This window comes from Chionomys nivalis, chromosome 5 (assembly GCF_950005125.1).
Source record: "Chionomys nivalis chromosome 5, mChiNiv1.1, whole genome shotgun sequence".
NCBI lineage: Eukaryota > Metazoa > Chordata > Mammalia > Rodentia > Cricetidae > Chionomys > Chionomys nivalis.
The window spans coordinates 99,355,386-99,370,944 of NC_080090.1; the positions used below are offsets into that span (position 1 = coordinate 99,355,386).

The following is a 15,559-nucleotide window of genomic DNA, read 5'->3' on the forward strand; positions in this document are numbered from 1 at the left end:
ATGGCTGGTGAGGTCCCTGCTCTGTGGGAGAACCTACTGCTGTTTTGCTAAGTCAGTTGTTGCCAAACTGCCTTCTAAACATTTTTTGCCTATTCCCATAGATTAGTGCAGCTCCCAGCCTTGGCCAGAGAAGCTGCCCTCTGCAGAGAGCAGTAGTTCATGCAGAGATTCATAACTGGTCAGAGTGCTGACAACAACTGTCTGTAAGTGTTCCACCTGATAGAACATCTCTGTCAACCCAACTTCTGATTCAATGCTCAAGGAAAATCACAGGAGGGTAGAGAGGATGTAAGAGCCAGAGGACGGGAGGAAGGCTGTGAATGCTGCCTTCTGGATAGGACATGGCCATTGCACCCACCAACTCTCTGCAGCTGTGGCTGTCTGCCCCAGACCTGCACAAGGTCAAGTCAACAAGATCAGTCAGCAGTCCAGCAGGCGGCACTAATTGAAGGCAGTGGGTTAATAAACGAGGAAGTGGAGGGGGAGGGGGCTCTTGGTCCGGACTGGGGGTGCATATGATCGAGATACATTGTTTGCTTGTATAAAATTATCAACGAATAAATAAAAGATAAAGTGTTTGTAAAGAGTAGGGATAGAAAGGCATACGGGAATTTCTTCAAAATAATAGAAAGTACAGACGAAATCTGATTGGCTGAGACTTGGTCATGATTGCAGTGGGGGAAACAGAACTTCTTTTTAGCTGTCTAAAAACTCTGCTAATGTATAAAGTTTCCATTAACTAAAGTGTGAAGCTGGGGCGGGGAGTGGGGAAGGGAGCAGAAGGGAGTAGGAGGTCCCGCCCACTGTGCTGGGAAGCCCGGCCTCCATCTGCTCCTTCAGACTCCATGGTGTCGCCAAACTTTCTCAGCTCCTCTGGGGAATCCATTGGTTTTCCACATAGTAAGTGGTGCTCTCTAGCCTTTCTCAGGCTCTACACTCTGCTTAGAGCCCAAGAAATTCGCCCTCGCCCCAGAACAAAAGCCGCCCAACTTCCCCCGTGTTTGGGGACTGTTTGGGCGCGTCCCTTAGCGTATCCTGGGAATGCGTCCACGTTGTCATGGCGACGCTCTGAGTAGGTTCCTGCACGCTGCCGAATCCCGCCCCGGAACTATCATCTGCAGGGTAAGAGGCCTCGGACCCGGGGCCTGAGTGTCCCAAGGTTGCCGCTGAGCCGCTGGAAGGGAGCGCCCCAGGCGGCTGTCCAAAAGGTGTTCATCTTGGGACTGGGTCGGGGGAGGATTTGGGGGACTAAAGAAATGATGGGAGGTAGAGGCTGCGTTCTACCCAACCCTTAGTATGGGCTGGGGTTAAAGGAAGAGAGGATTAGGCAGGGTGAGGCCCTGCCCAACTTGAAAAAAAATAAATGAAATGTCTGCCCTGGCAATGCTGAAGCATGCATGGTCAGCCCGTATATGACGGTTCTGCTGAACTTGTCCATATTGGGTTTCATGGTCTAAGTTGATGACCCACAACACGAGGTTTCTTCCTCAAGAGGGCACCCGATTTCATTACAGATGCTGAGCCACCATGTGATTGCTGGGAATTGAACTCAAGACCTTTGGAAGAGCAGAAAGTGCTCTTAGCCGCTCAGTCATCTCTCTGCTCAGCTTGATCCTACCTGAAATACCGTGTAGGGCCAAGAGCAGGAGGGGTTGGAGGGTGAGCTAGGGGCCCAGCATTGGAAGATGTGCAGGAGGAGGGTTGAAGTGGTCCCATCGCTGTGTTGAGGAGCAAGCCGCCTTTGCTCTGAAAGGGGTTGCACGCAAGAGGATAGATCAGCTAACTTATTTTTAAAATGACTGTTAGGCAGCTACTGTGTGCCTCACTGTATTCTGTATTCTCTGGGGACTTCTCCAAGAAAGACAAAAGCAAAACTCATAAACATGCATTCTTGATTTTACATTCAATTTCAGGGGCTCCTCTGAGCGGCCCCATTGCCTCTGGTTAAGAGCTGTGTCTGATTGAGAAAATGTGGGGTTTGCGGCCAGTGAGATAGCTCAGTAGATAAATGTACTTGCTCTGCAAGCCCGATGACCTGAGTCCAATCCCCGGAACCCACATAAAAGTGGAAGAGAGAACTAATTCAGGTTTATCCTCTGATCTCCACACACACATTGCTGATCCCCACCATGTATACACATAAAATAATAATAATAAAATAATAAAAATGTGGAGTTTCTAAAGTTCTGTTTCAAGGAAATGCATTGTTAATGCCAAATGACTTATAAACTAGCAATTGAGAAAGGATGCTAGAAGGGGTTGGGAATCGGTGTTTATGAGGGAAGTAGAATCGCCAATGACTGACAGTAGGGACCCACAGAGTTCCCAGGCATGACAAGGTCTCTGAGACCCGGCCACCTGTGGGCTTCATTACCTGTCACCTCCTGTTAGCAGAGCGGGAAGGTGATTTAGGAATGCCTGTATCTTTTGAGTTGGCAATATTGAAGGGACCCTTGTTCACATATCTTTGTGGATGTGATGTGGAGACAAGAAGAAGAATTTTAATTATCAACTTGACACAGTCTAGAATCATCTGTAAAAAGAATTTTAATGAGGAATTATCTAGATTAGATTGGCCTCTGGGCATCTGTGGATGGATTGTTAACTGATGTGAGAAGACTCAGTCCATTGTGGGTAGTGCTATGCCCTAGGAAGGAGACTCAGCCTGTTGTGGGCAGCGCTATGCCCTAGGCTAGGAGACTCAGCCCATTGTGGGTACCGCTACACTCTAGGCTAGGAGACAGCCTGTTGTGGGCAGCACTGTGCCCTAGGCTGGGAGACAGCCTGTTGTGGGCAGTACTGTGCCCTAGGCTAGGAGACTTAACCTATTGTGGGCAGCGCTATGCCCTAGGCTAGGCCCTGCACTGTGTAAGTGTGAAGAAAGCTAGAAAGCAAAAGGAAGCAGCTGACATGGGAGGGATTCATTTCTCTCTGCTTTTGACTGTTGATGTTAATGTGACTAATTGTTTGAGTTCCTGCCTCAACTTCCCCTTGATGATCTGGAGTTGTAAGGCAAAATAAACCCTTTCCTCCCCTGCATTGCTTTTTATCAGAGTGTCTTGTCATAGCAACAGAAAGGAAACTAGGAACTTTCCAAACTTATGAGGCTTTGAGACAACCCCCCCCCCCTCTTGTGTGTCTGAGAGGCATCCCAGAAGCACCCTTCAGACAAGCCCTGAAGAGTCATGGGAGAGTTTGGAGCCCGTTGCCATATTGGGTTATGGTGTGTGAGTCAAATGATTAATGAGACAGCCATGTGTGGGAATGCAGCGTCCAGCAGATGAGAGCAGGGGGGCTGGAGCCGCAGCACACCACGCCGGGACAAGGGGTACATTTGTCAAAAGCTAAGAAGAAACATGTGTGTGCTTCCTCACGATGAGTCTACCACTGCCGTTTTTCTCCCCAGGAAATGACCTTTGACTCTAGAAGGACAACTCCAGTTTTCACGAGAAGATGGCAGTCGTGAAACCAGCCATGCAGGAACTAAAGAATGCGGAAGAACCCATTGAAAAAGTGTCACCCATCCTCTTGAAGAGCCTGGTGGAGGAGCCCAAGAAAAGAGCAGAAGTGCCTAACCATCTCCTGGAGTCCAGTGAGTGCGCAGCCGCCATTTGTCTATGAATTACGTCTCCAGGGATCCAAAGTCCAGGAAGCTGGGACTGGGGGTGCTGATTTAACTGTATCATCTTATAGGCTCATAATAATCCTTCTTATTAAAAATGGTAGTTCTGTTTAAATCAAGCTGCTTAAATGGTAGATTTAAAAAAAAATTTTATTTTCATTTATATACTTCTTTGCATGTGTGTGGGTGCCCACGGAGCCTATAAGAGGGCACCAGGTTTCCTGGAGCTGCAGTCATAGTCTAGGAACCAAACTCAGCTTCCCTGGAAGAGCTGAAAGTGCTCTCAGCCATTGAGCAGTTTCTCCTGCCTCCCAACGATAGATTTCCGTGGTGTAAGTCAGTCACCAGGTTCACGTGCTGGAGTGTGAGGAGAGTGGGGTGAGGATCAAGGCAAGGTTAGAACATGAGGCTGGGGAGAAAGTTCAGGGAGTCAAGTGCCTGTCTTACAATCACGAGGACGTGAGTGGTGTGCGCTCATGACCCCAGCAGCACTGAGGAGGACCCCCGAGGACTGGGGGATCCCTGAGGTTGCCTGGCTGGCCATCCTAGCCTACATGGCTATTTCTGGGCCAGTAAGAGACCCTGGCTTACAAAACACTGTGGACAGTGGATGACACTAATGTTGTCTTACAGCACAGACACACACATGCACACACACACGGTTAACATATGAATAAAAACCAATGTCCAGAGAAAGCCTGGAATACTCTCCCACCAAGGCTGACGTGTAGAATAGCATTTGCAGAACACATGAACGCTACGCAGATGTGCTGAAAGCCCGCCACACCGAGATGTGAGAATCCTGATATACACCATCCACCATGGAACTCTGACCTTCCTCCAGCCCTGTTCCACTTCCATTTCCTGAAGTGCTTTTCTTTCAATAAACTATTTCTGTTTCATCAGCACTCCCATGTCCCTGATGCATGATGCAATTCCTTGCTCTGGGATGCAAGAACCTGGAATCCTCTAGAAGCACCCTCCCGTGTCTAATGTATGCCTAGAGCACTGCAGACGGTCTCCATCCTCAGCAGGTCTTGGGACCACCTCACTCCTCACCTCAGACTCCTCCCCTTCACTTCCGTTCTAGAACCCCGTACACCCATCTCTGTCCTGCTTGAATCCTCAAGGCTCTTAGTAGACTGGATAAAGCGGCATTTCTTCTGCTTCGCATGAGGGGACAGATGGTCAACCGTCACAGCCCGACGAGTTCCCCTAATCTTTTAGGGACCGCACTCGGGCCAAACCAGGATTCAGGATTCATTTCTTTGACACGGGGAAAAAAAATCAGAACTAGGCAGTTTAGGAAGCAGAGTTGGGTTTATTAGATATATTTTAACAAAAGCCTAATTAGGTGCAAGGGTTAAGATAAAAAGAGTTGCTCAGCGACAGATGGGAAGATGCTGATGTGGGCTCGCTGGAAGTAACACATACCCAAGTGTGGTGCAGGCTCCTGGAGCTGCTGTAACGAATGGCCTTATTATTAGACATATATGCCATTTTGGTGGCTCCCAGGTTACATTTCAAAAGATTGCTAAGAACCTCACGTCATTTCTTTCTCTCTTTCTCGATGAGATTTCAGGGCAACTCTGGCAATAACTCTTGAGTTAAAATCTGATAAAGTAAGACAAGAAATCAGTAGGTTTGCACAAGGGATTTGCCACAGTCCCTTCCCTGTAAGGGGGGTCTCTGATGGCGGTCTTAGAAGCATCCAGGCTTACAACTGGAGAAGAAAGGCCATAAGTAGCTGTTAATTGTGCTGGATTTTTTTCTTGCCTACTGGTGGGTGGCTTCAGCTGAATTCCCGGGTGAGGGGCTCCGCTCCTGTCTTATATCTTCCCAGTTTTCCCGGTCTCTCTCTCCTACTTCACCCTGAGCTGTTGACCTGATACCTCGATCTGCAGGAGTGTCACCTGATGGCCGTACAACAACTTCCGGAAAACATCCTAGTTCTGTTTCACTGCTGGAGCAGCCGGCATGTGGGGAAGTCCCCACGGTTTACTGGAAGTGGACACCTTGTGAGGGAGGAGGTGACATTCAGCTGGTGATGAGCCACGGCCAGCTCTACATCTCCACATTTACTAAACCCATCCTGGTGTCACTTCCAATGTTGTGGTGAAGTACCCTGACAAAGGCCACTTACGGGAGAAAGGGTCTATCTCAGTTCACAGTTCCAGGTCATAGTCCATCACAGCAAGGAATGCAAGATGTGAATTTGAAGCAGCTACTTACATCCATCCAAAGTCAAGAGCAGAGAGAGATAAATGTATGCTTGTCCTGTCTGATACAGTCCAGGACCCCTAAATCAGGGAATGGTGCCTATGGTTTCAGGCTGGGTCTCCCCACATCAAGACAGTCTCCCATAGACATGTACCAGGCCAACTTGATCTAGAGTCTAGCTTCTAGACAGCCCTTCATTGAGACCCTCTTTCTAGGCCATTATAGGTTGTGTCAAGTTGACGATTAAAACTGACCACACCCCCAGCCTCTACAAGCCCCACCTTAAACTTTAGAAATGCATTCGCTCCCTAAGACTCTATTGTCACCGTAAGACTGTCACGTGCACGTTGGTATACTTAACCATTTCTGGGCAGGAGCACAGCATGCTGCTTTATGACCCAAAACTAAAAAAGTTTTAGCATTAAAAAAATTGCCGAAATGGATGTGCCCTGCCTAACATGCATGAGGCCCTGACTTTCATCTCCAGCACCATATAAAAGAATGTGGTTGGGCATGTCTGTAACTCCACACTCAGGAGGAACTGTCCAAGGGCATGTCTGATACGTGCTTGTAATCCCAGCACTAGGAGACAGAATCAGGCAGCTTCCTGGAGCTCGCTGGCCAGTCGGCCACTACTATCTAAGTTCCAGGCCTGAGAGATGTCTTGTTCCAAAAATCAAAAATGAACAAAAGTGGACAACACCCAAAGAATGATGCCGGAAGTTGTTCTTTGACCTCCACAAATACACACACATATGCATGCATGACCTACGTGGAGAGCAAATCAATAAATAGTAAGCATGTATGAGCAAAGATGAAGGGGAGGGGCTGGAGACAAGGCCAGTCCGTCAAGGGCCCTGGCTGCCCTGAAGACCTAAGTTTGGTTCCCACCACTCATATCAAGCTCTAAGCCTGGAACTCCAGCTTTAAGGGGATCTGAGATCTTGTGGCTTCTACAGGCAGGTGCAAGCAAACACACACACATACACACACACAGAAAGAGAGATACACACACATACACGCACACATATATACACACAAATAAAATAAAAAATCTTTAAAAAAAAATAGAAAAGCAGACACAGTCCAGTTTATTTCGGACTCATAATCCATCTTGTTGATAGCTGTATCCATTGTCTGGACATTGCCTGTGCTTACAGTGCCCTAAAGACTGCCCACACCCAAAAGAGCATCTTCAATGTAGTATTCTTTATAGCTCACGATGGACTTGTCTTTCTTTTGTAGAGGTTTATGCCAAGCTTCTGAACAATACGGCCATCCAGGCCAGACCAGGCATAGTCCATTTTGGAGGCTACGAGATAGAGAAGCAACATCAACAGATCCTGGTACGTACATTTTTGTTCCTAATTCAGATAGAGAGCCGGGGCCAGGGAGATGGCTCCAGGGAATAGTGCCGCACCAGCATGGGCACCTTGTCACAAAGCTGGGTTTGTTGGCGTGGTTTGGTGGAGATGCGGATAACGGGGCTTACTGGCCAACAAGACTAGATGAATTGAGCGCCAGGTAAAAGTGAGAGTTGTTGTTTCAAAAATGGTGGTGGTGTGCAGTAAAATGACGCTGTGGGCAAAGGCGCTTACCAACAGGCTTCACAACCTAAGTTCAAGCCATGGACCCGACACAGTAGAAGTAGGAAATTAGCTCCTCTGACCTCTGTAAGCATCCATGACACACACCACCTCCCATAAGGAAATAAATGCAATAAAAATTTAAAGGTAGGGCCCAACAAGATAGATCAGCCAGTTAAAGGGCTTGGCGCCAACCTGACAGCCTGAGTTCGAGCCCCAGGATCCCCACGGCAGAGTGAGGGAAGTTGTCTGGCTCCGTCCGTGTGTCACGGCAATGCTCACCCTCCAAATAAATAAAATTGATGAGATAAGGACTAAGAAAGACACCCATCATTGTCCTCTGGCCTCCACACACACATGCACACATGTGTTCAGGTGCTTGTACACACACAAATACTCACAGAGAAAGAGAAGGGGCAAGGGGAGAGGGAGGGACTGGCTTAGTCAGAAAGGCGGTTCCTTGAAGAGAAACCAGAAAGGGGCATCGCTGTCCTGGAACATACTAACATCACTCTCTCCAAAATATGTCCCTCCTATGCCATGTGGGGACCAGCGTCTGGACTTCCCAGTAGCCCTGTGTACGGGGCATCTAGAGAAACCCGGTTCCCAAAGTGGAAACTCCTCGTTCCAGTACACAGGATACTGAGTGAGGGGGACGGAACTGCATTCTGCACTGTCTTCCTCCAGACCAGTGTGGAGGGAGGAGGATGCAGGCAGGGCTGCCTTGACCTGCTCTGGTCAGGTGCCAGGCCTGCCCAGAGAAGATGCCTAGATGCCTAGGTCTGGGAGGAGGTGGTGGTCACTCCAGCACGCGTTCTCTCTGCCAGAATGGCTGAGTGGGGCGTGGCAAGAATGGATGAGTGGGGCGTGGCACCTCTTTGCTGTCCCTTTTCACCCTGTGGGTGGGGATTCAGATATTAACATGAGCAACATGAGTGGACAGGAGCAATGACTTAACAGTTAAGCGCGCATACTACTTGTTTTTGTTGTTGTTGTTGTTGTTGTTTTTTTTTTTGGTTTTTCGATTTTCCCAAACATTAAGAACAAGTTAGTTATTAAAAACCTGTTAAACATTAAGAACATGTGGTTAGGGATGACGGTGCTCTGAACCAGCTGTTTAATCTGTCTGTGCCTCTATTCCACACCCATAAACTATGTTGATACCTATTAGATTAAGCTAGTGCATACTACTTGTAGGAGGACCTGACTTTGGTTCCCAGCACCCATGTTGGGCAGTTCACAACTACCTGTAACTCCAGCTCCCCGGCCTTCACGGGCACCAACATGTATGTGCACAAACACAAAGGCACACATGTATACATAATTAAAGATAAGGTGTGAAGTCTCAACTGCGCTTCACCCTGTCGGAGGGCAGCCACATACCTGTCTCTTTTCATATTGCGACTTCCTCAGAGCCCAGCACATGCTTGACACACAGAAGACACCCAATAAACACTTGGAAAGGAGGGACTCGGACTTGGAAGTTCACGCACTCCACTCGGTAAGGACAGTGTTGTGTAAAACATCACATTGATTTTATCAGACATTTAAACAAACAAGAAGCTAAAAGTACAGCGTTGTGTAAAGCATCACGTTGATTTTATCAGACATTAAAACAAACAAGAAGATAAAAGTACAACGTGATTTCATCTTAATAGCATTCAGAGAGACCCTGGGAGAGCCAACTTCCTGTTCCCATCAGTAAAGCTAAACAGAAGCCCAAAGCAATTACCTTAAGATTCTCATCAAAAGCATTCAGACCTGTTAGAAGTGCTGGGAATAGTGCCCGTGTGGGCTCAGCGCAGAAGAGACGTCTACGCGGACCTGCTTCCTTACCCACAGTGCTCGGGGAACATTAATGAAGAGAGAGAGGACAGGGAGAATGTAAGAGCCAGACAACGGGAAGAGTGCAGTGAAATGCAGCCTTCTGGACACGACCTGGCTCTGCACAGAGCTCACCACAGCTACGGCTGCCTGCACAAGACCTGCATAAGAACCAGCCAGGCAAAGTGCCAGCAAGGCTTGGGGAAAGACTACTGAGACCCACCCCTAGCTGATGAGCTATTGGCAATTGATGGCCACCAGTGGGGGGAGAGTCAGTTTTCTTTGCTGTGTTAACTGCAGGGTGCTTATACCCAGTGGGCCTCATACTCATGCACATATGGCCACACTAATTTCAAAAATATTCTTGCCAAACAAGGGGAGAATTCTTAACTGTTCTGTCTTACTGGGGTTTTCTCTCTAACCCCAAATCAACAGAAGTTTTTTATCATGCCAAAAAAAAAAATAAGATACTAAATCATTTTTATGTTCCGGGACTCTACAGAGGGGTACCTAAAGTCGCCATCATCAGCCTCCTGCACGGTTTCTTTTTCAGAAACACAGACAGCATCTAAAACCTTTCTCACAGCCTTGCTTTTAACTGCCGTGGCTTGCTGAATCCAAGCACCTGAACTCAAAACAAGTGCAGTATCAAGTCCTTCATGGATTAACTCTGGGCTTGATGTACTGAACTTGTGATAGCTGTGCTGTCCCAAACCCTGCAGTTCAACCCGGGATACTTTGCTCTGAATGATGATGTTTGTGGGGATGGGGGCACCAGCTTGAGCACCCTCGGAGCTCATCTTGAAATGGAAGCTGGGTCTAACAGCCTCGGACTTGTTCTGGGACAAGCTACAGACGGTTCAGGTAGTAGCCAGCTCCTGTTGGTTTCCTGTCCTGTTCAACTGGGGGCTCTTTTGCTTGTCAAGGAGAGTGAGCCCCACCTTGACACCATTGACGTCCCTCAGGACAGTTCACAGTAATTGCACCCCCTCAGAGTGAGGTAGACATTTCCTGGAACGTGGGTAGTCTGAGATGGTCTTCATTCTTGTAGTAGGTGGGACAAAGGCTTGACTAGGTTTGGGCACAGGAAACTATGCAAATTGCCCACAGGTGGAATGACTGGGTGACCACTCATTAGCACTGAAGTCACGTGGCTCTGAAGGGTTTGGAGCCTTCTGATTGCGTGCATATTAATATCAGTGCTTCAGTCTATGTGGAAATTTTAAACAATGATCTTTGTTTGGTTTTAATTTTTCAAAACCTAAGACCCCTTACATTTTTTTCTTGTTTAGGGAAACACAAATTATATTTATTAATAAATAAGCCCTCACTTCTCCTAAGAGACAGCCAGTGTGGTTGTGGGCCCAGACCTGTACCAAGCAGTGCCCTCCGACTTTCTGTTACAGCTACTAAGGAAGGACTGTACCCTTCCAAGATGTTGATTCTCAAAGTTTAGGGCCAGGACTAGCAATGTCTTCTCCTCAGGACTTAGGGATGTGGAACCTTAACACCACAGTGTGGGCGCTGTGCGTCCTACCTGAGCATTAGCATGGTTTATTTATTTACTATAGTCATCAGTTGGTCGTGAATTCAGGAATTAGGTAAAATCAACAAAATCATTTGATTATCTATTTTATTCATATATATATATATATATATATATATGAAAATGGTCTACGTGAACCACCACATACGTGTGGGTTCCCGCGGGAAGCCAGAAGAGGGCTTGGTAGCCTCTGGGGCTGCAGTTACAGGCTACACCGTACATGTGTGTTGTGTGCGTGCATGTGAGTGCTAGTGCCTGTGAAGTCCAGGAGAGCGTGTCAGATCTGCTGGCTCTGGGCTTAGAGGTACTGTAAGCCTCCTGGTGTGAGTGCTGGCAACTGAAACCCTCTCTAAGAGCAGAAGGCACCCTTAACTACAGAGTTCTCTCTGCAGTCCTAACAAAATCATTTTGTGGTAATCAGCTGACAATTTAGAACTTGAAATTAAAAGCATCAATGTCTTTTTAAGTTGTGTGCTATTGATCATATAAACATTATATTACATATAAACATATGTACATAAATTCACACGTATAACACATGTTCTAAGAAGAAAGGAAAAACCAATTGTTTTCTAATTCTTATTCTCTACTTTCTCTCTCTCCTTTCTCTCCTGTGTGTGTGTGTGCATGCGTGCGTACATGCGTGCAGTGTGTGTGTGTGTGTGTGAGTGCATGTACCCTTATGTGTGCATCATGCACACAAGGAAACCAGAAGAGGGCATGGGTGTGTTCTTCAACCACTTTCTATCATATTTTTTGAGTCAGAGTCTCTTCCTGAACCTGAGCTAATCCATTCGTCCAGATTTGCTGGTCAAGGAGCCCTAGGGAGTCTCCCTCCATCTTCTCCCCAGCATTGAGGTTCACTGATACAAACTGCTGTGGCCATACCCAGATTTTCACAGGGGCTTCTGGGGATCTAAACTCAGTTCCTCATGCTTGCCCAGCAAGAAATTTACTGGCTGAGTCATCTCCCATCCCATATTTAATGGTTTTTAAAAAACGTAAAATAATGTGCCCTCGAATCTTCTTTGTCATAAAGATAAGGTATAAGCAATGAAAGATAATGACTATGTAAATAAATCAAATTCAAACTCACCTTTTTCTCCCCCAGTACATTGCCAATATTTCCGATGAAGATACACACCTTCATATCTTACCACCACAGACCAAGTACTTCAGGATCGCGTATGAGAAGAAGGTACTGTCCCTGGGTCCCCTTCCCTGCTGAGGAGCTCTGGGATGAGCTGTGGCTTCTGCCCAGGCCTGCTAGGACACGAGTGTGCGCATCCTTCATCCCACCCCACTGTAGTGCTGCTGTCTGCCAGCTCTGGGGCCAGCCCCAACCCAGCCTACCTGCCTTCCAGGAGCATCGCCTCATCCCGGGCTTGTCCCTCATGGTCACTGTTACGTTTTCTCCCGACGAGTGGCGTTACTATTACGACTGCATCCGCATTCACTGTAAGGTGAGTTTCCGGAAGTAGCTGTCTTCTGGACGACTGCATCCGCATTCACTGTAAGGTGAGTTTCCGGAAGTAGCTGTCTTCTGGACGACTGCATCCGCATTCACTGTAAGGTGAGTTTCCGGAAGTAGCTGTCTTCTGGACTGGGATGTGGGGTGTGTGTGAAGAGAGGTGTAGGGGGTACTTCATATCCTGATGGAGGATGAAGAAGAGCAAGAAGAACCTGTAGTTTCTCAGTGTTGTAGTAACTAGATGGCCCACAGCTGTAGCTTCCGCCATGCTGGGAAAGGATTTGGACATGGGAAGTCTTGGCAGGCTCTGCTAGTGTCTGATACTTAACACATCATAGTCCGGAAAGAACTCTCTGAGTGGTGGATGAGGTTGTAGGCTCAGGGTCTCAGACGTTAGGCCTCAGAGAACCTGGGAAGACTCCCTGGACACTGCACTGCCGTCCTCCAATGCCCGGGTCAAACCATTTATCCTGTGCTTCTGGGGCTCTGGGAAAGCTGTGTCCAGTGACATTTATGTGCTCCTTTAAGTACAGGGCTAGAAACTAGATAGTGCCCTGTTCTGTAGTTGTAAACACTGGGGACCGGCCGAAGACTCCAGCAAAATGTCCACAGGCGGTGAGACCCTGGAGAGGTGGCCTGAGGGGCCCGCACTGGCCGAGCTCTCAGGAGTCCATGCCAGGTCTCTTCATTCACCCCCGGCCTCCAGCCTGAGTCAGCATCTCCTGCAGTCACCTCCACTCACCTTTCCCTGTCACAGGCCTCGTCATGGAGGTTCAGAAGTCACGCTTAGCTACACTTGGTGGAAGGTTAAAATTTAGCAGAAAACGATTTCTTTTTTTCTTTGAAATAATATTTTATTACTTAGATTTGTATGGTAAGGTCTGGATTAAAGATATTTTCCCTTTGATTTTCATTTTTAAAAGGCCTGTGCCTGTAGTTTCAGCACTGAAGAAGCTGTGGCAGAAGCGTCTCAAGCTAAGGCCATCCTGGGTTTGGGTGGTATAGCCAACTTTGTATAAGAAATAAAGCCAAGGGACTGGAGAGATGGCTCAGAGGTTAAGAGCATTGCCTGCTCTTCCAAAGGTCCTGAGTTCAATTCCCAGCAACCACATGGTGGCTCACAACCATCTGTAATGCCCTCTTCTGGCCTGCAGGCATACACACAGACAGAATATTGTATATATAATAAATAAATATGTTTAAAAAAAAAAGAAATAAAGCCAAGGCTAGGGAGACAGTTCTGTGGGTAAAGCACCTGTCGTGCAAGCCTGAGGACCTGGGTTCAAATTCCCAGAACCCGTATAAAAACCTGAACATGAATACATGCCTGTATCCCCAGCACTGTGCCGTGTCAGAAACAGGGGGATTGCCCGGACTACCTAGTTCTAGATTCACCAAGAGCCCTGTCTCAAGGCAGTAAGGCAGAGAATGATGGAGCAAGGCACCCAACGCCTTCCTCTGGCTTCCACACGCATTCACAGATATGCATGCTAACACACATGTGTGCAAACACTGTATACATATACAATAAAACTAAAAAAGAAGCAAACAGACGCATAAAAGCTGAATATTCTGGCATAATACAATCTAAAGGAACATAATTTGATACATACCAAGGAGAAAAAAGAGAGTCTGCATCACTGGCAAGGAGAAAGAGAATAAAAATGGAGTCTGCATTTTAAAACATTATGTTCCTATAAGAACAGAATTATTTCACATGTACAACTCAAAAATTTGACAAATAATAGCATGCAGTAGTCTTGAATCTGAGCCAAAGTGTCTCAGTCAGTGTTGACTGTCATTGTTTGAGCTCACAGCATGCATGATGCAAGTGTATATGTGAGGTCACACTCAGTATGCATGATGCAAGTGTACATGTGAGGTCACAGCATGCGTGATGCAAGTGTACATGTGAGCTCACAGCATGCATGATGCAAGTGTACATGTGAGCTCACAGCATGCGTGGTGCAAGTGCACATGTCCCGTCTTCAGAACCAAGGCTACAGTGACATCAGGCAATGAACCATGGGTGAGTATCACTAGAAACATCTCAGATTCATCACGCATTTAATTTTTAAATTAATTTTTTGTCATTGCGTATTTAGAAGCCTTTAATATTACCAAATATTTTATAACTCCTTATTCTGTTATGTGACCTCGGACAGAGTCAAGAAGCCGGGGTGTAGAGTCCAAGAGCACAATTCGTAAGGCAAATAAAGACATTCCATATTGATGTGGTAATTTTTACATCTTTTTTTTTTTTTGATTTTTTGAGACAGGGTTTCTCCGTAGCTTTTGGTTCCTGTCCTGGAACTAGCTCTTGTAAACCAGGCTGGCCTCGAACTCACAGAGATCTGCCTGCCTCTGCCTCCCGAGTGCTGGGATTAAAGGTGTGCGCCACCACCGCCCAGTGATTTTTACATCTTTTTTTTTTTTTTTGTTATTCGAGACAGGGTTTCTCTGTGGCTTTGGAGCCTGTCCTGGAACTAGCTCTGTAGACCAGGCTGGTCTCGAACTCACAGAGATCCGCCTGCCTCTGCCTCCCGAGTGCTGGGATTAAAGGCGTGCGCCACCACCGCCCGGCTGATTTTTACATCTTAAGACAGTAGCCGACTTTGATTTTTAAATATATCCTCCTCAAGGGAAAGTATGACTGTATCTACTTTGTTGAGGACCAAATGAACCTGGAGCAATTAAAGGCCTTGTTCAAGATCACCACCAAACTAGAATGAACTAGAACTGGTCTTTGTGCTGAATGACTTTCCACTCTGCCTTGCAATTCTCTTGGTCCCCTAAATAATATCTTCCCTTATAACTTCTCCAGGTAGAAACAGCACAGCATCTTTGTATTTACTTGGGCGGGGATTAGTACCTTTAGCTTTCATGGGTAACAGCAAACATCGTTCCAGTAAGGTAGACTGAAGCATCTTTTGTGTTTTGTTTCTGGTTTAAAAATGCAAGTTATTGGCGTTGAGAGATGGCTCGGTCAGTAAAGGACCTGCCATGCAAACATAAGGACTTGAGCTTGATCCTTACAACACACTTTTTGAAAATGCTGGCCTTGGTGGTATGGGCTTGTCATCTCATTGCAGGGGTGAGGTACAGACAAGAGGATTCCTGGGCTCTCTTGCTAGCTATCCTAGAATATTTGGTTAAATTCCAGGCTAGCGAGAGACCTTGTCTACATAATAAAAGGTGGATGTCATCTATACAGTAATATCCAAAGTTTTGTCTTCTATATGCATGCACACACCCATACAAATGTGTCTACACACATGGCCACACACATA

The 15,559-nt window shown here is 46.9% G+C and overlaps 1 protein-coding gene across 1 annotated transcript in view; it reads left to right on the forward strand.

Annotated features, from left to right (window-relative positions):
- The first annotated feature begins 986 nt into the window (after positions 1-986).
- The window catches only part of Cfap221 (cilia and flagella associated protein 221), a 72,670-nt gene continuing 58,097 nt past the window's right edge, over positions 987-15,559 (forward strand). Inside the window, exons 1-5 of the mRNA XM_057770357.1 lie at positions 987-1,122; positions 3,407-3,592; positions 7,088-7,188; positions 11,910-11,996; positions 12,163-12,261. Of these exons, the coding sequence (XP_057626340.1) occupies positions 3,454-3,592; positions 7,088-7,188; positions 11,910-11,996; positions 12,163-12,261 (426 nt within the window). The 5' untranslated portion in view covers positions 987-1,122; positions 3,407-3,453. The remainder of the gene's footprint in view (positions 1,123-3,406; positions 3,593-7,087; positions 7,189-11,909; positions 11,997-12,162; positions 12,262-15,559) is intronic.